The sequence below is a fragment of the Coregonus lavaretus genome (assembly GCF_964263955.1).
Source record: "Coregonus lavaretus genome assembly, chromosome: 22".
Classification (NCBI taxonomy): Eukaryota; Metazoa; Chordata; class Actinopteri; order Salmoniformes; family Salmonidae; genus Coregonus; species Coregonus lavaretus.
The window spans coordinates 1,780,404-1,796,282 of NC_140009.1; the positions used below are offsets into that span (position 1 = coordinate 1,780,404).

Sequence of the window (15,879 nt, forward strand, 5' to 3'; positions counted from 1 at the left end):
GGATCAGCCCTGAGAGGGTGGAGAGGAGGATCAGCCCTGAGAGGGTGGAGAGGAGGATCAGCCCTGAGAGGGTGGAGAGGAGGATCAACCCTGAGAGGGTGGAGAGGAGGATCTGATGGTTCACAGTGTCGAAGGCAGCGGATAGATCTAGGAGGATGAAAGGAGAGAGAGTCAGCTTTGGCAGAGCAGAGAGCCTCTGACACAGAGGAGAGTGGTCTCAGTTGAGTGAGCCGCCTTGAAGCCTGACTGGTTAGGGTCAAGATCGTTCTGAGAGAGATAACGAGAGAGTTGGTCAGAGACAGCAAGCTCAAGTGCTTTGGAAAGAAAAGAAAGAAGGGATACCGGTCTGTAGTTTTTGACGTCAGAGGAGTCAAGTGTTGATTACTTGAGGAGGGGAGCTACTCTGGCCAACTTGAAGTCAGAGGGTCAGGGTTGAGTTGATGGAGGAAGTGAGGAATGGGAGAAGGTCTCCAGAGATGGTCTGGAGAAGGGAGGAGGGAATGGGGTCTAGTGGGCCAGGTTGCCGGGCGGCCGGACATCACTAGTCACCAGACCTCATTAGTTGCAGGATTTCATCTGGAGAGAGAGGGGAGAAAGAGGTCAAGGCGTAGGGTAGTTCTGTGTGAGTGGGATCAGTTGGCTCAGTAGACTGAACGAAGAGCGGATGTCGTCAAAAAAAAATTCAAAGTGGTTGACAAAGTCGTCCATGGAGGATTAAGGAGGGAGGAGAAAGTAGGGAAGTGTTTCCCAGGGTTGGAGGCAGATGCTTGAAATTTAGAGTGATAGAAAGCAGCTTTAGCAGCGGATACACAGGAAGAGAAGGTAGAGAGGAGGGAGTGGAAGGATGATAGGTCCTCCGGAAGTTTAGTTTTCCTCCATTTCCGCTCAGCTGCCCGCAGCCCTGTTGTGTTAGCACGCCATGAGTCACTCAGCCACGGAGCAGGAGGGGAAGGTCGAGCCGGCCGGCCGGGAGGAACGGGGGACAGTGAGAGTCAAAGGATTGGGAAAGGGAGGAGAGTCAGGAGACAGGAGGGAGAATGATTTAGCAGAAGGGAGAGATGATAGGATAGAAGAGGAGAGAGTAGTGGGAGAGAGAAAGAGCGAAGATTGCGGCGGTGCACATGACCATCTGGGTTAGAGCTGAGTGGGAGGAGCATGACCATCTGGGTTAGAGGAGATATGGAGAGAAAAGGAAACGAAGTAGTGATCAGAGACCTGGAGGGGGGAGGAGCATGTTTCCTGACTCCTCCCTTTCCTGGAGGGGGGAGGAGCATGTCTCCTGAGTCTCCTCCCTTTCCTGGAGGGGGGAGGAGCATGTCTCCTGACTCTCCTCCCTTTCCTGGAGGGGGGAGGGGCATGTCTCCTGACTCTCCTCCCTTTCCTGGAGGGGGGAGGAGCATGTCTCCTGGAGGGGGGAGGAGCATGTCTCCTGACTCTCCTCCCTTTCCTGGAGAAGGGAGGAGCATGTCTCCTGACTCTCCTCCCTTTCCCGATCCTTTGACTCTCACTGTCCCCCGTTCCTGGAGGGCTGCAGTGAGATTAGTTGTGAAAATGAGGTCAAGTGTATTGCCTGGAGTGGGAGGGGACTGGGAAAGGGTCCAAAAAGGAAAGGAGTAGAAATTAATTGAAGTCGGGATTCAAGTCACCCAGTACGATGTGGGCATCATTGAGAAATAAGCTTATCAAGGTGTCAAACTCATTGAGGAACTCTCTTAAGGGCACCTGGTGGGCGATAGATGACAATGTTAAAGAGCGACTGCCCCTAAAAACCAACTAATCCTTTTTGAAAACAGTCTCATCTAAAACAGAGTTCGGAACCTCAGTGCATCACAACGATTAAATGAAGGTTGGATTTGGATGACAATTGTTAAAGAGCGACTGCAGGGTATAACCTAGCCTGGGGGAACCAGCCTGATCACTGTGTTCTCCATATAATGTCCAGGGTATAACCTAGCCTGGTGGAACCAGCCTGACCACTGTGTTACCATATAATGTCCAGGACATAACCTAGCCTGGTGGAACCAGCCTGATCACTGTGTTCACCATATAACCCCCAGGGCATAACCTAGCCTGGTGGAACCAGCCTGATCGCTGTGTTCACCATATAACCCCCAGGGCATAACCTAGCCTGGTGGAACCAGCCTGATCGCTGTGTTCACCATATAACCCCCAGGGCATAACCTAGCCCGGTGGAACCAGCCTGATCACTGTGTTCCTATATAATGTCCAGGGCATAACCTAGCCTGGGGGAACCAGCCTGATCACTGTGTTCCTATATAATGTCCAGGGTATAACCTAGCCTGGAGGAACCAGCCTGATCACTGTGTTCCCATATAATGTCCAGGGTATAACCTAGCCTGGGGGAACCAGCCTGATCACTGTGTTCACCATATAATGTCCAGGGTATAACCTAGCCTGGGGGAACCAGCCTGATCACTGTGTTACCATATAATGTCCAGGGTATAACCTAGCCTGGTGGAACCAGCCTGACCACTGTGTTCACCATATAATGTCCAGGGCATAACCTAGCCTGGTGGAACCAGCCTGATCACTGTGTTCACCATATAATGTCCAGGGCATAACCTAGCCTGGTGGAACCAGCCTGATCACTGTGTTCCCATATAATGTCCAGGGTATAACCTAGCCTGGGGGAACCAGCCTGATCACTGTGTTCACCATATAATGTCCAGGGTATAACCTAGCCTGGTGGAACCAGCCTGATCACTGTGTTACCATATAATGTCCAGGGTATAACCTAGCCTGGTGGAACCAGCCTGATCACTGTGTTACCATATAATGTCCAGGGTATAACCTAGCCTGGGGGAACCAGCCTGATCACTGTGTTCTCCATATAATGTCCAGGGTATAACCTAGCCTGGTGGAACCAGCCTGATCACTGTGTTCACCATATAATGTCCAGGGTATAACCTAGCCTGGGGGAACCAGCCTGATCACTGTGTTCACCATATAATGTCCAGGGTATAACCTAGCCTGGTGGAACCAGCCTGATCACTGTGTTCACCATATAATGTCCAGGACATAACCTAGCCCGGTGGAACCAGCCTGATCACTGTGTTCCTATATAATGTCCAGGGTATAACCTAGCCTGGAGGAACCAGCCTGATCACTGTGTTACCATATAATGTCCAGGATATAACCTAGCCTGGTGGAACCAGCCTGATCACTGTGTTCACCATATAATGTCCAGGGTATAACCTAGCCTGGTGGAACCAGCCTGATCACTGTGTTCACCATATAATGTCCAGGGTATAACCTAGCCTGGTGGAACCAGCCTGATCACTGTGTTCACCATATAATGTCCAGGACATAACCTAGCCCGGTGGAACCAGCCTGATCACTGTGTTCCTATATAATGTCCAGGGTATAACCTAGCCTGGAGGAACCAGCCTGATCACTGTGTTACCATATAATGTCCAGGATATAACCTAGCCTGGTGGAACCAGCCTGATCACTGTGTTCACCATATAATGTCCAGGGCATAACCTAGCTTGGGGGAACCAGCCTGATCACTGGGTTACCATATAATGTCCAGGGTATAACCTAGCCTGGGGGAACCAGCCTGATCACTGTGTTTACCATTCTATTTTACTTTACATTTTATATCTGGAGTGAAATAGAAATTTGAACGCAGCAATCAGGTTGGTTCTACCAGGCTTATTATAACCACAATCAAAAAGTCCCCGTCTTAGGTCAGTTAGGATCACCACTTTATTTTAAGAACACTCAATTAGTATTTAGTAGCGTTGCCTTTAAATTGTTTATCTTGGGTCAAACATTTCGGGTAGCCTTCCACAAGCTTTCCCCATTCGTCCTGACAGAGCTGGTGTAACTGAATCAGGTTTGTGGCCTCCTTGCTCGCACACGCTTATTCAATTCTGCCCACACATTTCCTATAGGATTGAGGTCAGGGCTTTGTGATGGCCACTCCAATACCTTGACTTTGTTGTCCTTAAGCTATTTTGCCACAACTTTGGAAGTATGCTTGGGGTCATTGTCCATTTGGAAGACCCACTTGCGACCAAGCTTTAACTTCCTGATTGATGTCTTGAGGGTCTCCCGAGTGGCGCAGTGGTCTAAGGCGCTGCATGGCAGTGCTAGCTGTGCCACTAGAGATCCTGGTTCGAATCCAGGCTCTGTCGTAGCCGGCCGCGACCGGGAGACCCATGGGGCGGCGCACAATTGGTCCAGGGTAGGGGAGGGAATGGCCGGCAGGGGATGTAGCTCAGTTGGTAGAGCATGGCGTTTGCACCGCCAGGGTTGTGGGTTCGATAAAATAATGTATGCGCTAACTGTTAAGTCGCTCTGGATAAGAGCGTCTGCTAAATGACTAAAATGTAAAATGTAAATGTTGAGATGTTGCTTCAATATATCCACATAATTTTCCTTCCTCATGATGCCATCTATTTTGTGAAGTGCACCAGTCCCTCCTGCAGCAAAGCACCCCCACAGCATGATGCTGCCACCCCTGTGCTTCACGGTTGGGATGGTGTTCTCCGGCTTGCAAGCAACCCCCTTTTTCCTCCAAACATAACGATGGTCATTATGGCCAAACAGTTCTATTTTTGTTTCATCAGACCAGAGGACATTTCTCCAAAAAGTAAGATCTTTGTCCCCATGTGCAGTTGCAAAACGTAGTCTGGCCTTTTTTATGGCGGTTTTGGAGCAGTGACTTCTTCCTTGCTGAGCGGCCTTTCAGGTTATGTCAATATAGGACTCGTTTTACTGTGTATATAGATACTTTTGTACCTGTTTCCTCCAGCATCTTCACAAGGTCCTTTGCTGTTGTTCTGGGATTGATTTGCACTTTTCGCACCAAAGTACGTTCATCTCTAGGAGACAGAACGCGTCTCCTTCCTGAGCGGTATGACGGCTGCGTGGTCCCATGGTGTTTATACTTGCGTACTATTGTTTGTACAGATGAATGTAGTACCTTCAGGTGTTTGAAAATTGCTCCCAAGGATGAACCAGACTTGTGGGGGTCTACAATTTTTTTTCTGAGGTCTTGACTGATTTATTTTCATGATGTCAAGCAAGAGGCACTGAGTTTGAAGGTAGGCCTCGAAATACATCCACAGGTACACCTCCAATTGACTCAAATGATGTCAATTAGCCTACCAGAAGCTTCTAAAGCCATGACATCATTTTCTGGAATTTTCCAAGCTGTTTAAAGGCACAGTCAACTTAGTGCATGTAAACTTCTGACCCACTGGAATTGTGATACAGTGAATTATAAGTGAAATAATCTGTCTGTAAACAATGCTTGATACTGATGTCTCTGAATGGAGAGACCTGGTACTGACAGACAGGCTTGATACTGATGTCTCTGAATGGAGAGAGACCTGGCACTGACAGACAGGCTTGATACTGATGTCTCTGAATGGAGAGAGACCTGCCACTCTGCATTAAAATGTTACTAGATAACTTTGAATTGAATGGTATCAGTCAATGTATTCTGCACTAGGATCAGGGAACTCCTGTTGTATACAGGACACCACACAGGAAGGTATGACATTTTTACATTTACATTTGAGTAATTTAGCAGACGCGCTTATCCAGAGCGACGTACAGTTAGTGAGTACATACATTTCATACTTTTTTCATACTAGCCCCCCGTGGGAATCGAACCCACAACCCTGGCGTTGCAAGCACCATACTCTACCAACTGAACTACCACTCTGACATGTTACCAAGGTAACCCCATTACCACCAGACAGGAAGGTATGACCACTCTGACATGTTACCAAGGTAACCCCATTACCACCAGACAGGAAGGTATGACCACTCTGACATGTTACCAAGGTAACCCCATTACCACCAGACAGGAAGGTATGACCACTCTGACATGTTACCAAGGTAACCCCATTACCACCAGACAGGAAGGTATGACCACTCTGACATGTTACCAAGGTAACCCCATTACCACCAGACAGGAAGGTATGACCACTCTGACATGTTACCAAGGTAACCCCATTACCACCAGACAGGAAGGTATGACCACTCTGACATGTTACCAAGGTAACCCCATTACCACCAGACAGGAAGGTATGACCACTGACATGTTACCAAGGTAACCCCATTACCACCAGACAGGAAGGTATGACCACTCTGACATGTTACCAAGGTAACCCCATTACCACCAGACAGGAAGGTATGACCACTCTGACATGTTACCAAGGTAACCTTATTACCACCAGACAGGAAGGTATGACCACTCTGACATGTTACCAAGGTAACCCCATTACCACCAGACAGGAAGGTATGACCACTCTGACATGTTACCAAGGTAACCTTATTACCACCAGACAGGAAGGTATGACCACTCTGACATGTTACCAAGGTAACCCCATTACCACCACACAGGAAGGTATGACCACTCTGACATGTTACCAAGGTAACCCCATTACCACCAGACAGGAAGGTATGACCACTCTGACATGTTACCAAGGTAACCCCATTACCACCAGACAGGAAGGTATGACCACTCTGACATGTTACCAAGGTAACCCCATTACCACCAGACAGGAAGGTATGACCACTCTGACATGTTACCAAGGTAACCTTATTACCACCAGACAGGAAGGTATGACCACTGACATGTTACCAAGGTAACCCCATTACCACCACACAGGAGGGTATGACCACGGACATGTTACCAAGGTAACCCCATTACCACCAGACAGGAAGGTATGACCACTCTGACATGTTACCAAGGTAACCTTATTACCACCAGACAGGAAGGTATGACCACTCTGACATGTTACCAAGGTAACCCCATTACCACCAGACAGGAAGGTATGACCACTCTGACATGTTACCAAGGTAACCCCATTACCACCAGACAGGAAGGTATGACCACTGACATGTTACCAAGGTAACCCCATTACCACCACACAGGAGGGTATGACCACTGACATGTTACCAAGGTAACCCCATTACCACCAGACAGGAAGGTATGACCACTCTGACATGTTACCAAGGTAACCCCATTACCACCAGACAGGAAGGTATGACCACTGACATGTTACCAAGGTAACCCCATTACCACCAGACAGGAAGGTATGACCACTGACATGTTACCAAGGTAACCCCATGACCACCAGACAGGAAGGTATGACCACTGACATGTTACCAAGGTAACCCCATTACCACCAGACAGGAAGGTATGACCACTGACATGTTACCAAGGTAACCCCATTACCACCAGACAGGAAGGTATGACCACTGACATGTTACCAAGGTAACCCCATGACCACCAGACAGAAAGGTATGACCACTGACATGTTACCAAGGTAACCCCATTACCACCAGACAGGAAGGTATGACCACTGACATGTTACCAAGGTAACCCCATGACCACCAGACAGGAAGGTATGACCACTGACATGTTACCAAGGTAACCCCATGACCACCAGACAGAAAGGTATGACCACTGACATGTTACCAAGGTAACCCCATTACCACCAGACAAAATGCAGATAGTCACAGTATCTGGGAATGACAATGAAAGATGAAAGGTTCACATTGTTATTTTATCAGAACACTGCTTCTACGGTATTATGTAAAGGGTTGTTTATTCTACATGGTCCTGTTACTACATTTGAAAGTTATCAAAACACTTAGTTTAGAATATCTACATAGATTCAGCAATTGCATTCTTCTGATATTACTCTGTAGGCTACTGACCTATTCAAAGCTTCCTCCGGCATCTCGCCATACATCTATCTGCCTGTAGTTATTGAACTCAACCTGCAGGAGGTTTGTTTGTTTTGATTGAATGGGGGGGGGGGGAACAGCTGTGAGCAAGGTTCTGACAGATGGGTGTGTCTTGGTAGTGGCAAGGACACACCCACATCAAACCACATCCCCTGTTTTCGCTTTGTCATTATGGGGTATTGTGTGTAGATTGATGAGGGGGAAAAAAATGAGGTGTGGGGAGCGTCTTTAAAGCCTACAGGGAGAGGAGCAGCCAAGGGGTGGGGAGCGTCTGTAAAGCCTACAGGTATAGAAAACACACATAGTTGACAAAGATACAAAAGAGCAAAATGAGAATCTGTAAATAACTAAAGTGAGAGAGAGGTGTGGAGCCTCCCTCTCCTTCCTCTAATAACTCTGCAGAACGTCTTTGTTTTGGTGACAACATCGCCGCTTGACAATTCCGCCGATTACAGCTGCCGCTGAAAAAAAACTGGGGAGACTGATGTACGAACACTAAATGCCTAGCAGAGGAGAAGAAAATACACGGCCACAAGACTGTTACACAAATAGGCGTGAAACTCATCTAAAAGCCTCTGCGTGGTCAATCCGGTATCTGCTGGGGCTGTGCAGCGTTTACTGCGATGCGGCCTCCGCAGAAGTCAGAGTATTCATACTTCTTGTGCTTCGGGCAGCTGTCATACGCATCCAATAAATTGGTCTGAAATTTTGATTCAGGGCTAGTCGCTATAGCCTTCCAGCTAACTACAAGTAACTGGCTAAAGGAAAAGACAATCCAGCGTCCTTCGATCCTCCACAGTCTGCATTCATTTATTTTGTATTTATTTTTGTCATTTAGCAGACGCTCTCATCCAGAGCGACTTACAGTTAGTGAGTGCATACATTTTTTCATACTGGCCCCCCCCGTGGGAATCGAACCCACAACCCTGGCGTTGCAAGCGCCATGCTCTACCAACTGAGCTACAGGATGCTCTATACGGAGCCCTCAGCATTGTTACAAAATTTGAGAGGCGCACGGCATCACCGTACGGAGCTCGATTTGGCCTCCGGAGGCTCCGCAATTGCGTCACACCCTCTGTACGGGCCATTAGGGCCGAAAAACCGGATCGTTGCTAAATTGGCAACGACAGTCACAAGTACTGAGCAATCAGACAGTTGAAACAGCAGTGATTAACTAGGCTACTAGGTGAAGACAGCACCTCCAAGACAATACCAACAGATACTATTGAATCAACTGTCCTATAAGACAATACCAACAGATACTATTGAATCAACTGTCCTATAAGACAATACCAACAGATATTATTGAATCAACTGTCCTATAAGACAATACCAACAGATACTATTGAATCAACTGTCCTACAAGACAATACCAACAGATACTATTGAATCAACTGTCCTCCAAGACAATACCAACAGATACTATTGAATCAACTGTCCTACAAGACAATACCAACAGATACTATTGAATCAAAAAATATACTTGCAGCTCTTGTAGGAGCTGAATCCCTCCCACAGGCAACTCACCAGATCAGCTAACAACAAACGTTCCCACAACTTTAGAAAACGTTCCGTTTTAAGAGTCTCATTAGGTCATTGCGTAACGTTTTCATGGTAATGTTCCGGTGATGCGCAATTACTGTTTCCAAGAGACCGTTCCGTTAATGTCAAAACAGAATTTACCCATAACGTGGTTGCCATGTTCTCAGAAAATAAGATATTTAATGTTCTAAACACGTTTCATGGGAACGTTATAAGAACATGAATGTGTCCAATAACGTTTAAAACATGACAATCTGTCATGGTCCCCTGGAGGTTTTTGTCTAGTTCCCAGCTTGTTCCGGGGACGTCCCTAAAGTCGTTTTTTAGGACGTCGCCTGATGGTCCCAACGAAACGTTCTCCTGGAAAAAAATGAATTTTGTTTATTTTTACACCACCCTGGCTGTTGCCAAGCCCATCAAAACTACTGATCCTTTCACAGCTCTTTATCTGTTATGGACACCCACGCACACTGCTTTTAACATACAATGTTTCAACTTACATATTTGCCACAATTTGCCATACATGATTACATTGTGCATGTTCATTTATGCAGTAATTACTATTCAACATGTCTTCACCTGGGATTCAAACTCACAACCACTTGGTTCACAGCATTCCAATCTTCCTGCTTCGCCACCATGTCTGTCAGTGATCAGTTATTATTATTATTTTTTATTTTTATTTTTTTTTTTCACCTTTATTTAACCAGGTAAGCCAGTTGAGAACAGGTTCTCATTTACAACTGCGACCTGGCCAAGATAAAGCAAAGTAGTGCAATAAAAAACAACACAGAGTTACATATGGGGTAAAAAACATAAAGTCAGAAATACAACAGAAAATATATATACAGTGTGTGCAAATGTAGCAAGTTATGGAGGTAAGGCAATAAATAGGCTATAGTGCAGAATAATTACAATAGTATTAACACTGGAATGCTAGATGTGCAAGATATTATGTTAAACTGACTGTTCTCTCATCATTGATTTGATTAGCATATTCAGCAGTTTTAGGTTTTGTTAAGTTGTCTCATGTTGGCATATAACTCAGTTTTTTAAATTGTTTTTTTTCCCTATGAGACTCGAAATTGAGCTCAGGTTCATCATGTTTCCATTGATCATCCTTGTCTTGGTGGTTCCAAACTTCTTCCATTTAAGAATGATGGAGGCCACTGTGTTCTTGTGGACCTTCAATGCTGCAGACATTTTTTGGTACCCTTCCCCAGATCTGTGCCTCGACACAATCCTTTCTTGGCGCTCTACGGACAATTTCTTCGACCTCATGGCTTGGTTTTTGCTCTGACATGCACTGTCAACTGTGAAACCTTATATAGACAGGTTTGTGCCTTTCCAAATCATGTCCAATCAATTGAATTTACCACAGGAGGACTCCAATCAAGTTGTAGAAACATCTCAAGGATGATCAATGGAAACAGGATGCACCTGAGCTCAATTTCGAGTCTCATAGCAAAGGGTCTGAATACTTATGTAAATAAGGTATCTGTTTTTTATTTGTTATAAATTTGCAAACATTTATAAAAACCTGTTTTTGCTTTGTCATTATGGGGTATTGATACCCGAGAAACTAATCATAACAGGTATTGTGTGTAGATTGAGGATTTAAATTGTTTTATACATTTTAGAATAAGGCTGTAACGTAAAAAAATAAGGAAAAGGTCAAGGGGTCTGAATACTTTCCGAATGCACTGTACATAGAATTATTGTTCCCCTAACTAACGGAAAACAGGACACGCAAACATCAGGGGAACGTTACAGGTAACATTACAAAAACGTTCTCTCTCCCTAGATTTGTTAGCTGGGCAGATCCCTACTGGGCTGAATCTCTCCCACTGGCGCCTCACCAGAGTACTTCTAGAGAGGATCCACTGGGTGTGATAGGGGTTTACCAAACCTTCATTAAATAACAGGGATCTTTTCTTCTTTGTACATCAGAAGCCTCGTTTCCCAATTGAAGAGTAACAGCCGGGACTTGAACCAGCAACCTATCAGATACAGGACCAGGCGACCAGCCAACTCAGTAGTTTCTGTGCCATAAAGGTCGGGACCTCTTGGCTGTTGTAGCGATGCCGGGAGCGACGCGTGCCACCATGGACGGGACCTGCCAGGCTCTGTGCCGAACCCTGGTCTCTCAGAACGGGATCCAGAGAGACACGGCCGACATCTCCAAGTCTGTCCTCTACACTTCACTGATGGGGCTGCTACTGGTGGCAGACAGAGAGGTGGGAGTTACTACACACACACACACTCACACACACACACACACACACACTCACACTCACACACACACTCACATACACACACTCACACACTCACACTCACACACACACACACACATATGCATCACAGCACACACACACACACATACACACACACATATGCATCACAGCACACACACACACACATACACACACACATATGCATCGCAGCACACACACACACACATCCCTGATGGGGCTGCTACTGAGGGTTACTACAAATCAAATGTTATTTGTCACCTACACGTGTTTAGCAGATGTTATTGGTCACCTACACGTGTTTAGCAGATGTTATTGGTTACATACACGTGTTTAGCAGATGTTATTGGTTACATACACGTGTTTAGCAGATGTTATAGCGGGTGTAGCGAAATGCTTGTGTTTCTAGCTCCGACAGTGCAGTAATATCTAACAAGTAATATCTAACAATTTCACAACATATACCCAATACACACAAATCTAAGTAAGGAATGGAATTTAAGAATATATACATATATGGACAAGCAATGACAGAGCGGCATGGACTAAGATACAGTAGAATATTATAGAATAGAATGCAGTATATACATATGAGATGAGTAGTGCAAGATATGGAAACATTATTAAAGTGACTAGTGATCCATTTCTTAGAGTGGCCAGTGATTTCAATAGGCAGCAGCAGCCTCTAATGTGCTAGTGATGGCTATTTAACAGTCTGATGGCCTTGAGATAGAAGCTGTTTTTTCTCTGTCCCAGCTTTGATGCACCTGTACTGACCTCGCCTTCTGGATGATAGCGGGGTGAACAGGCAGTGGCTTGGGTGGTTAATGTCCTTGATGATCTTTTTGGCCTTCCTGTGACATCGGGTGCTGTAGGTGTCCTGGAGGGTGGGTAGTTTGCCCCCGGTAATGCTTTGGGCGGTGCAGTTGCCGTATCAGGCGGTGATACAGCCCGACAGGATGCTCTCAATGGTGCATCTGTAAAAGTTTGTGAGGGTTTTAGGCACCAAGACAAATTTCTTCAGCCTCCTGAGGTTGAAGAGGCTCTGTTGCGCCTTCTTCACCACACTGTCTGTGTGGGTGGACCATTTCAGTTTGTCAGTGATGTGTACGCCAAGGAACTTGAAGCTTTCCACCTTCTCCACTGCGGTCCCGTCGATGTGGATAGGTGGGTGCACCCTCTGCTGTTTCCTGAAGTCCACGATCATCTCCTTTGTTTTGTTGATGTTGAGTGAGAGGTTATTTTCCTGGCACCACACTCCCAGAGCCCTCACCTCCTCCCTGTAGGCTGTCTCGTCATTGTTGGTAATCAAGCCTACTACTGTTGTCGTCTGCAAACTTGATGATTGAGTTGGAGGTGTGCTTGGCCACGCAGTCATGGGTGAACATGGAGTACAGGAGGGGGCTGAGCATGCACCCTTGTGGGTCCCCAGTGTTGAGGATCAGCGAAGTGGAGGTGTTGTTTCCTACCTTCACCACCTGGGGGCGGCCCGTCAGGAAGTCCAGGACCCAGTTTCACAGGGCGGGGTTCAGACCCAGGGCCTCGAGTTAATGATGAGCTTGGAGGGTACTATGGTGTTGAAGGCTGAGCTATAGTCAATGAACAGCATTCTTACATAGGTATTCCTCTTGTCCAGATGGGATAGGGCAGTGTGCAGTGTGATGGCGATTGCATCGTCTGTGGATCTATTGGGGCGGTAAGCAAATTGAAGTGGGTCTAGGGTGACAGGTAAGGTGGAGGTGATATGATCCTTGACTAGTCTCTTAAAGCACTTCATGATGACAGAGGCGAGTGCTATGGGGGCAATAGTCATTTAGTTCAGTTACCTTTGCTTTCTTGGGTACAGGAACAATGGCGGCCATCTTGAAGCATGTGGGGACAGCAGACTGGGATAGGGAGAGATTGAATATGTCCGTAAACACACCAGCCAGCTGGTCTGCGCATGCTCTGAGGACGGGGCTACGGATGCCGTCTGGGCCGGCAGCCTTGCGAGGGTTAATACGCTTAAATGTCTTACTCACATCGGCCACGGAGAACGAGAGCCCACAGTCCTTGGTAGTGGGCCGCGTCAGTGGCACTGTGTTATCCTCAAAGCGGGCGAAGAAGGTGTTTAGCTTGTCCGGAAGCAAGACGTTGGTGTCCGCGACGTGGCTGGTTTTCCCTTTGTAGTCCGTGATTGTCTGGAGTCCTGCCACATACGTCTCGTGTCTGAGCCGTTGAATTGCGACTCTACTTTGTCTCTATACTGACGTTTTGCCTGTTTGATTAACCACACTGTTTGTATTCTGCCATATTCCCAGTCACCTTGTCATGGTTAAATGCGGTAGTTCACGCTTTCAGTTTTGCCGAATGCTGCCATCTATCCACGGTTTCTGGTTAGGGTAGGTTTTAATAGTCACAGTGGGCACAACATCTTCTATACACTTCCTGATAAACTCTGTCACCATTTCAGTGTATTCGTCTAAATTATTTTTGCAAGCTACCCGAAAGATATCCCAGTCCGTGTGATCAAAACAATCTTGAAGCGTGGATTCTGATTGGTCAGACCAGCGTTGAATAGTCCTTTGCACGGGTGCTGCCTGTTTGAGTTTCTGCCTATAGGAAGGGAGGAGCAAAATGGAGTCGTGGTCAGTTTTGCCGAAAGGAGGGCGGGGGAGGGCCTTGTAAGCATCCCGGAAGTTCGAATAGCAATGGTCGAGTGTTTTAGCAGCAAGAATACAACAGTCGATATGTTGATAGAACTTCGGCAGCCTAGTCCTCAAATTTGCTTTGTTAAAATCCCCAGCTACAATAAAATGCAGCCTCAGGATATGTGCTTTCCAGTTTGCATAAAGTCCAGTGAAGTTCTTTGAGGGCCATCGTGGTATCGGCTTGAGGGGGGATATACACAGTCGTTACTATAACTGAAGAAAATTATCTTGGGAGATAATACGGTCTGCATTTGATTGTGAGGTATTCTAGGTCGGGTGAACAGAAGGACTCGAGTTCCTCCTATGTTACTACAATTACACCATGAGTCGTTAATCATAAAACACACACCTCCGCCCTTCTGCTTCCCGGAGAGATATTTATTCCTGTCTGCGCGATGAACTGAGAACCCAACTGGCTGGACCGACTCAGACAGTATATCCCGAGAGAGCCATGTTTCCGTGAAACAGAGGATGTTACAATCCCTGATATCTCTCTGGTAAGCAACCCTTGCCCTGAGCTCGTCAACTTTGTTAACTAACGATTGAACATTAGCGAGTAGAATACTTGGAAGTGGTGGGTGGTGTGCGCGCCTCCTAAGTCGAACCAGCAGGCCGCCAGTCGAAGTTAGACATCCATCCAGGTCCCAAGAACGTCTAGAATTGCCTTCAAAGCCGTCCACTAGGGGCAACGGTGAACGCTATTACCTTCAAGTAGGCTGCCGCTCACCTTCAACTAGGCTGCCGCTCACCTTCAACTAGGCTGCCGCTCACCTTCAACTAGGCTGCCGCTCACCTTCAAGTAGGCTGCCGCTCACCTTCAAGTAACCTTTGTGTTCAATCCCAGTGCTAGGCAATCTTTTTGTTTTTTTCTGTTCAAACATTAACCATTAACTTAACCACTCCCAATTAATTCCTAAACCCTTTCCCAAACATTAACCATTAACTTAACCACTCCCAATTAATTCCTAAACCCTTTCCCAAACATTAACCATTAACTTAACCACTCCCAATACATTCCTAAACCCTTTCCCAAACATTAACCATTAACTTAACCACTCCCAATTAATTCCTAAACTTAACCCTATCTCAAACCTTAACGAGATGTGAAACACCCAGCAAGTGTTTTTGGTTTCACTTTTGCAGAGTAAGGTAACAGCGCCTCAACTTAAATGTAAAAAACTGATGTTTACCTTGACTCACTCATAGAAGTTTGGAAAAACTTGACGAAACTTGGATAAACATCAAATTTCAAAGTCAAACTGTGATACCTTGTTGCACACAGCAGCACAGACACAACACAGCATACCATATAATTAAAGTGAATCAATCAATCGGTTCTAATGCTTTGGTATTTAATGTAGAGCAGTGGTCTCCATCCAGAGTTACACGGTTTGCAGGCTTTAGTTCCAGCCCAGCACTTACATTCCTGTTTCTGAGTTGAATCAGCACCTGATGAGCAGTTGATCAGCGAGACAGAGCAAATGAGTCATTGATGAGCCAATGCTGGTTTGGAACAAAACCCTGCTGCACCCCTGTGGTTATATTGACAGGCATTAGGAGTCAAGGTGGTAAAGCAACACAGAATACAGCATGTACCACACATACGGTAGCAGCACAACATCGGAGGCAGTGATCACAATACAGTAGGGATCACACTATAG

The 15,879-nt window shown here is 46.3% G+C and overlaps 1 protein-coding gene across 1 annotated transcript in view; it reads left to right on the forward strand.

The window, feature by feature from the left end:
* LOC311149459 (ubiquitin-like modifier-activating enzyme 1) overlaps positions 1–15,879 on the forward strand; it is a gene marked incomplete at its 3' end in the record, with an annotated part of 128,235 nt that overhangs the window by 104,365 nt on the left and 7,991 nt on the right. The window contains exon 18 of the mRNA XM_084186656.1: positions 11,356–11,513. Coding sequence (XP_084042782.1) covers positions 11,356–11,513 — 158 coding nt within the window. The remainder of the gene's footprint in view (positions 1–11,355; positions 11,514–15,879) is intronic.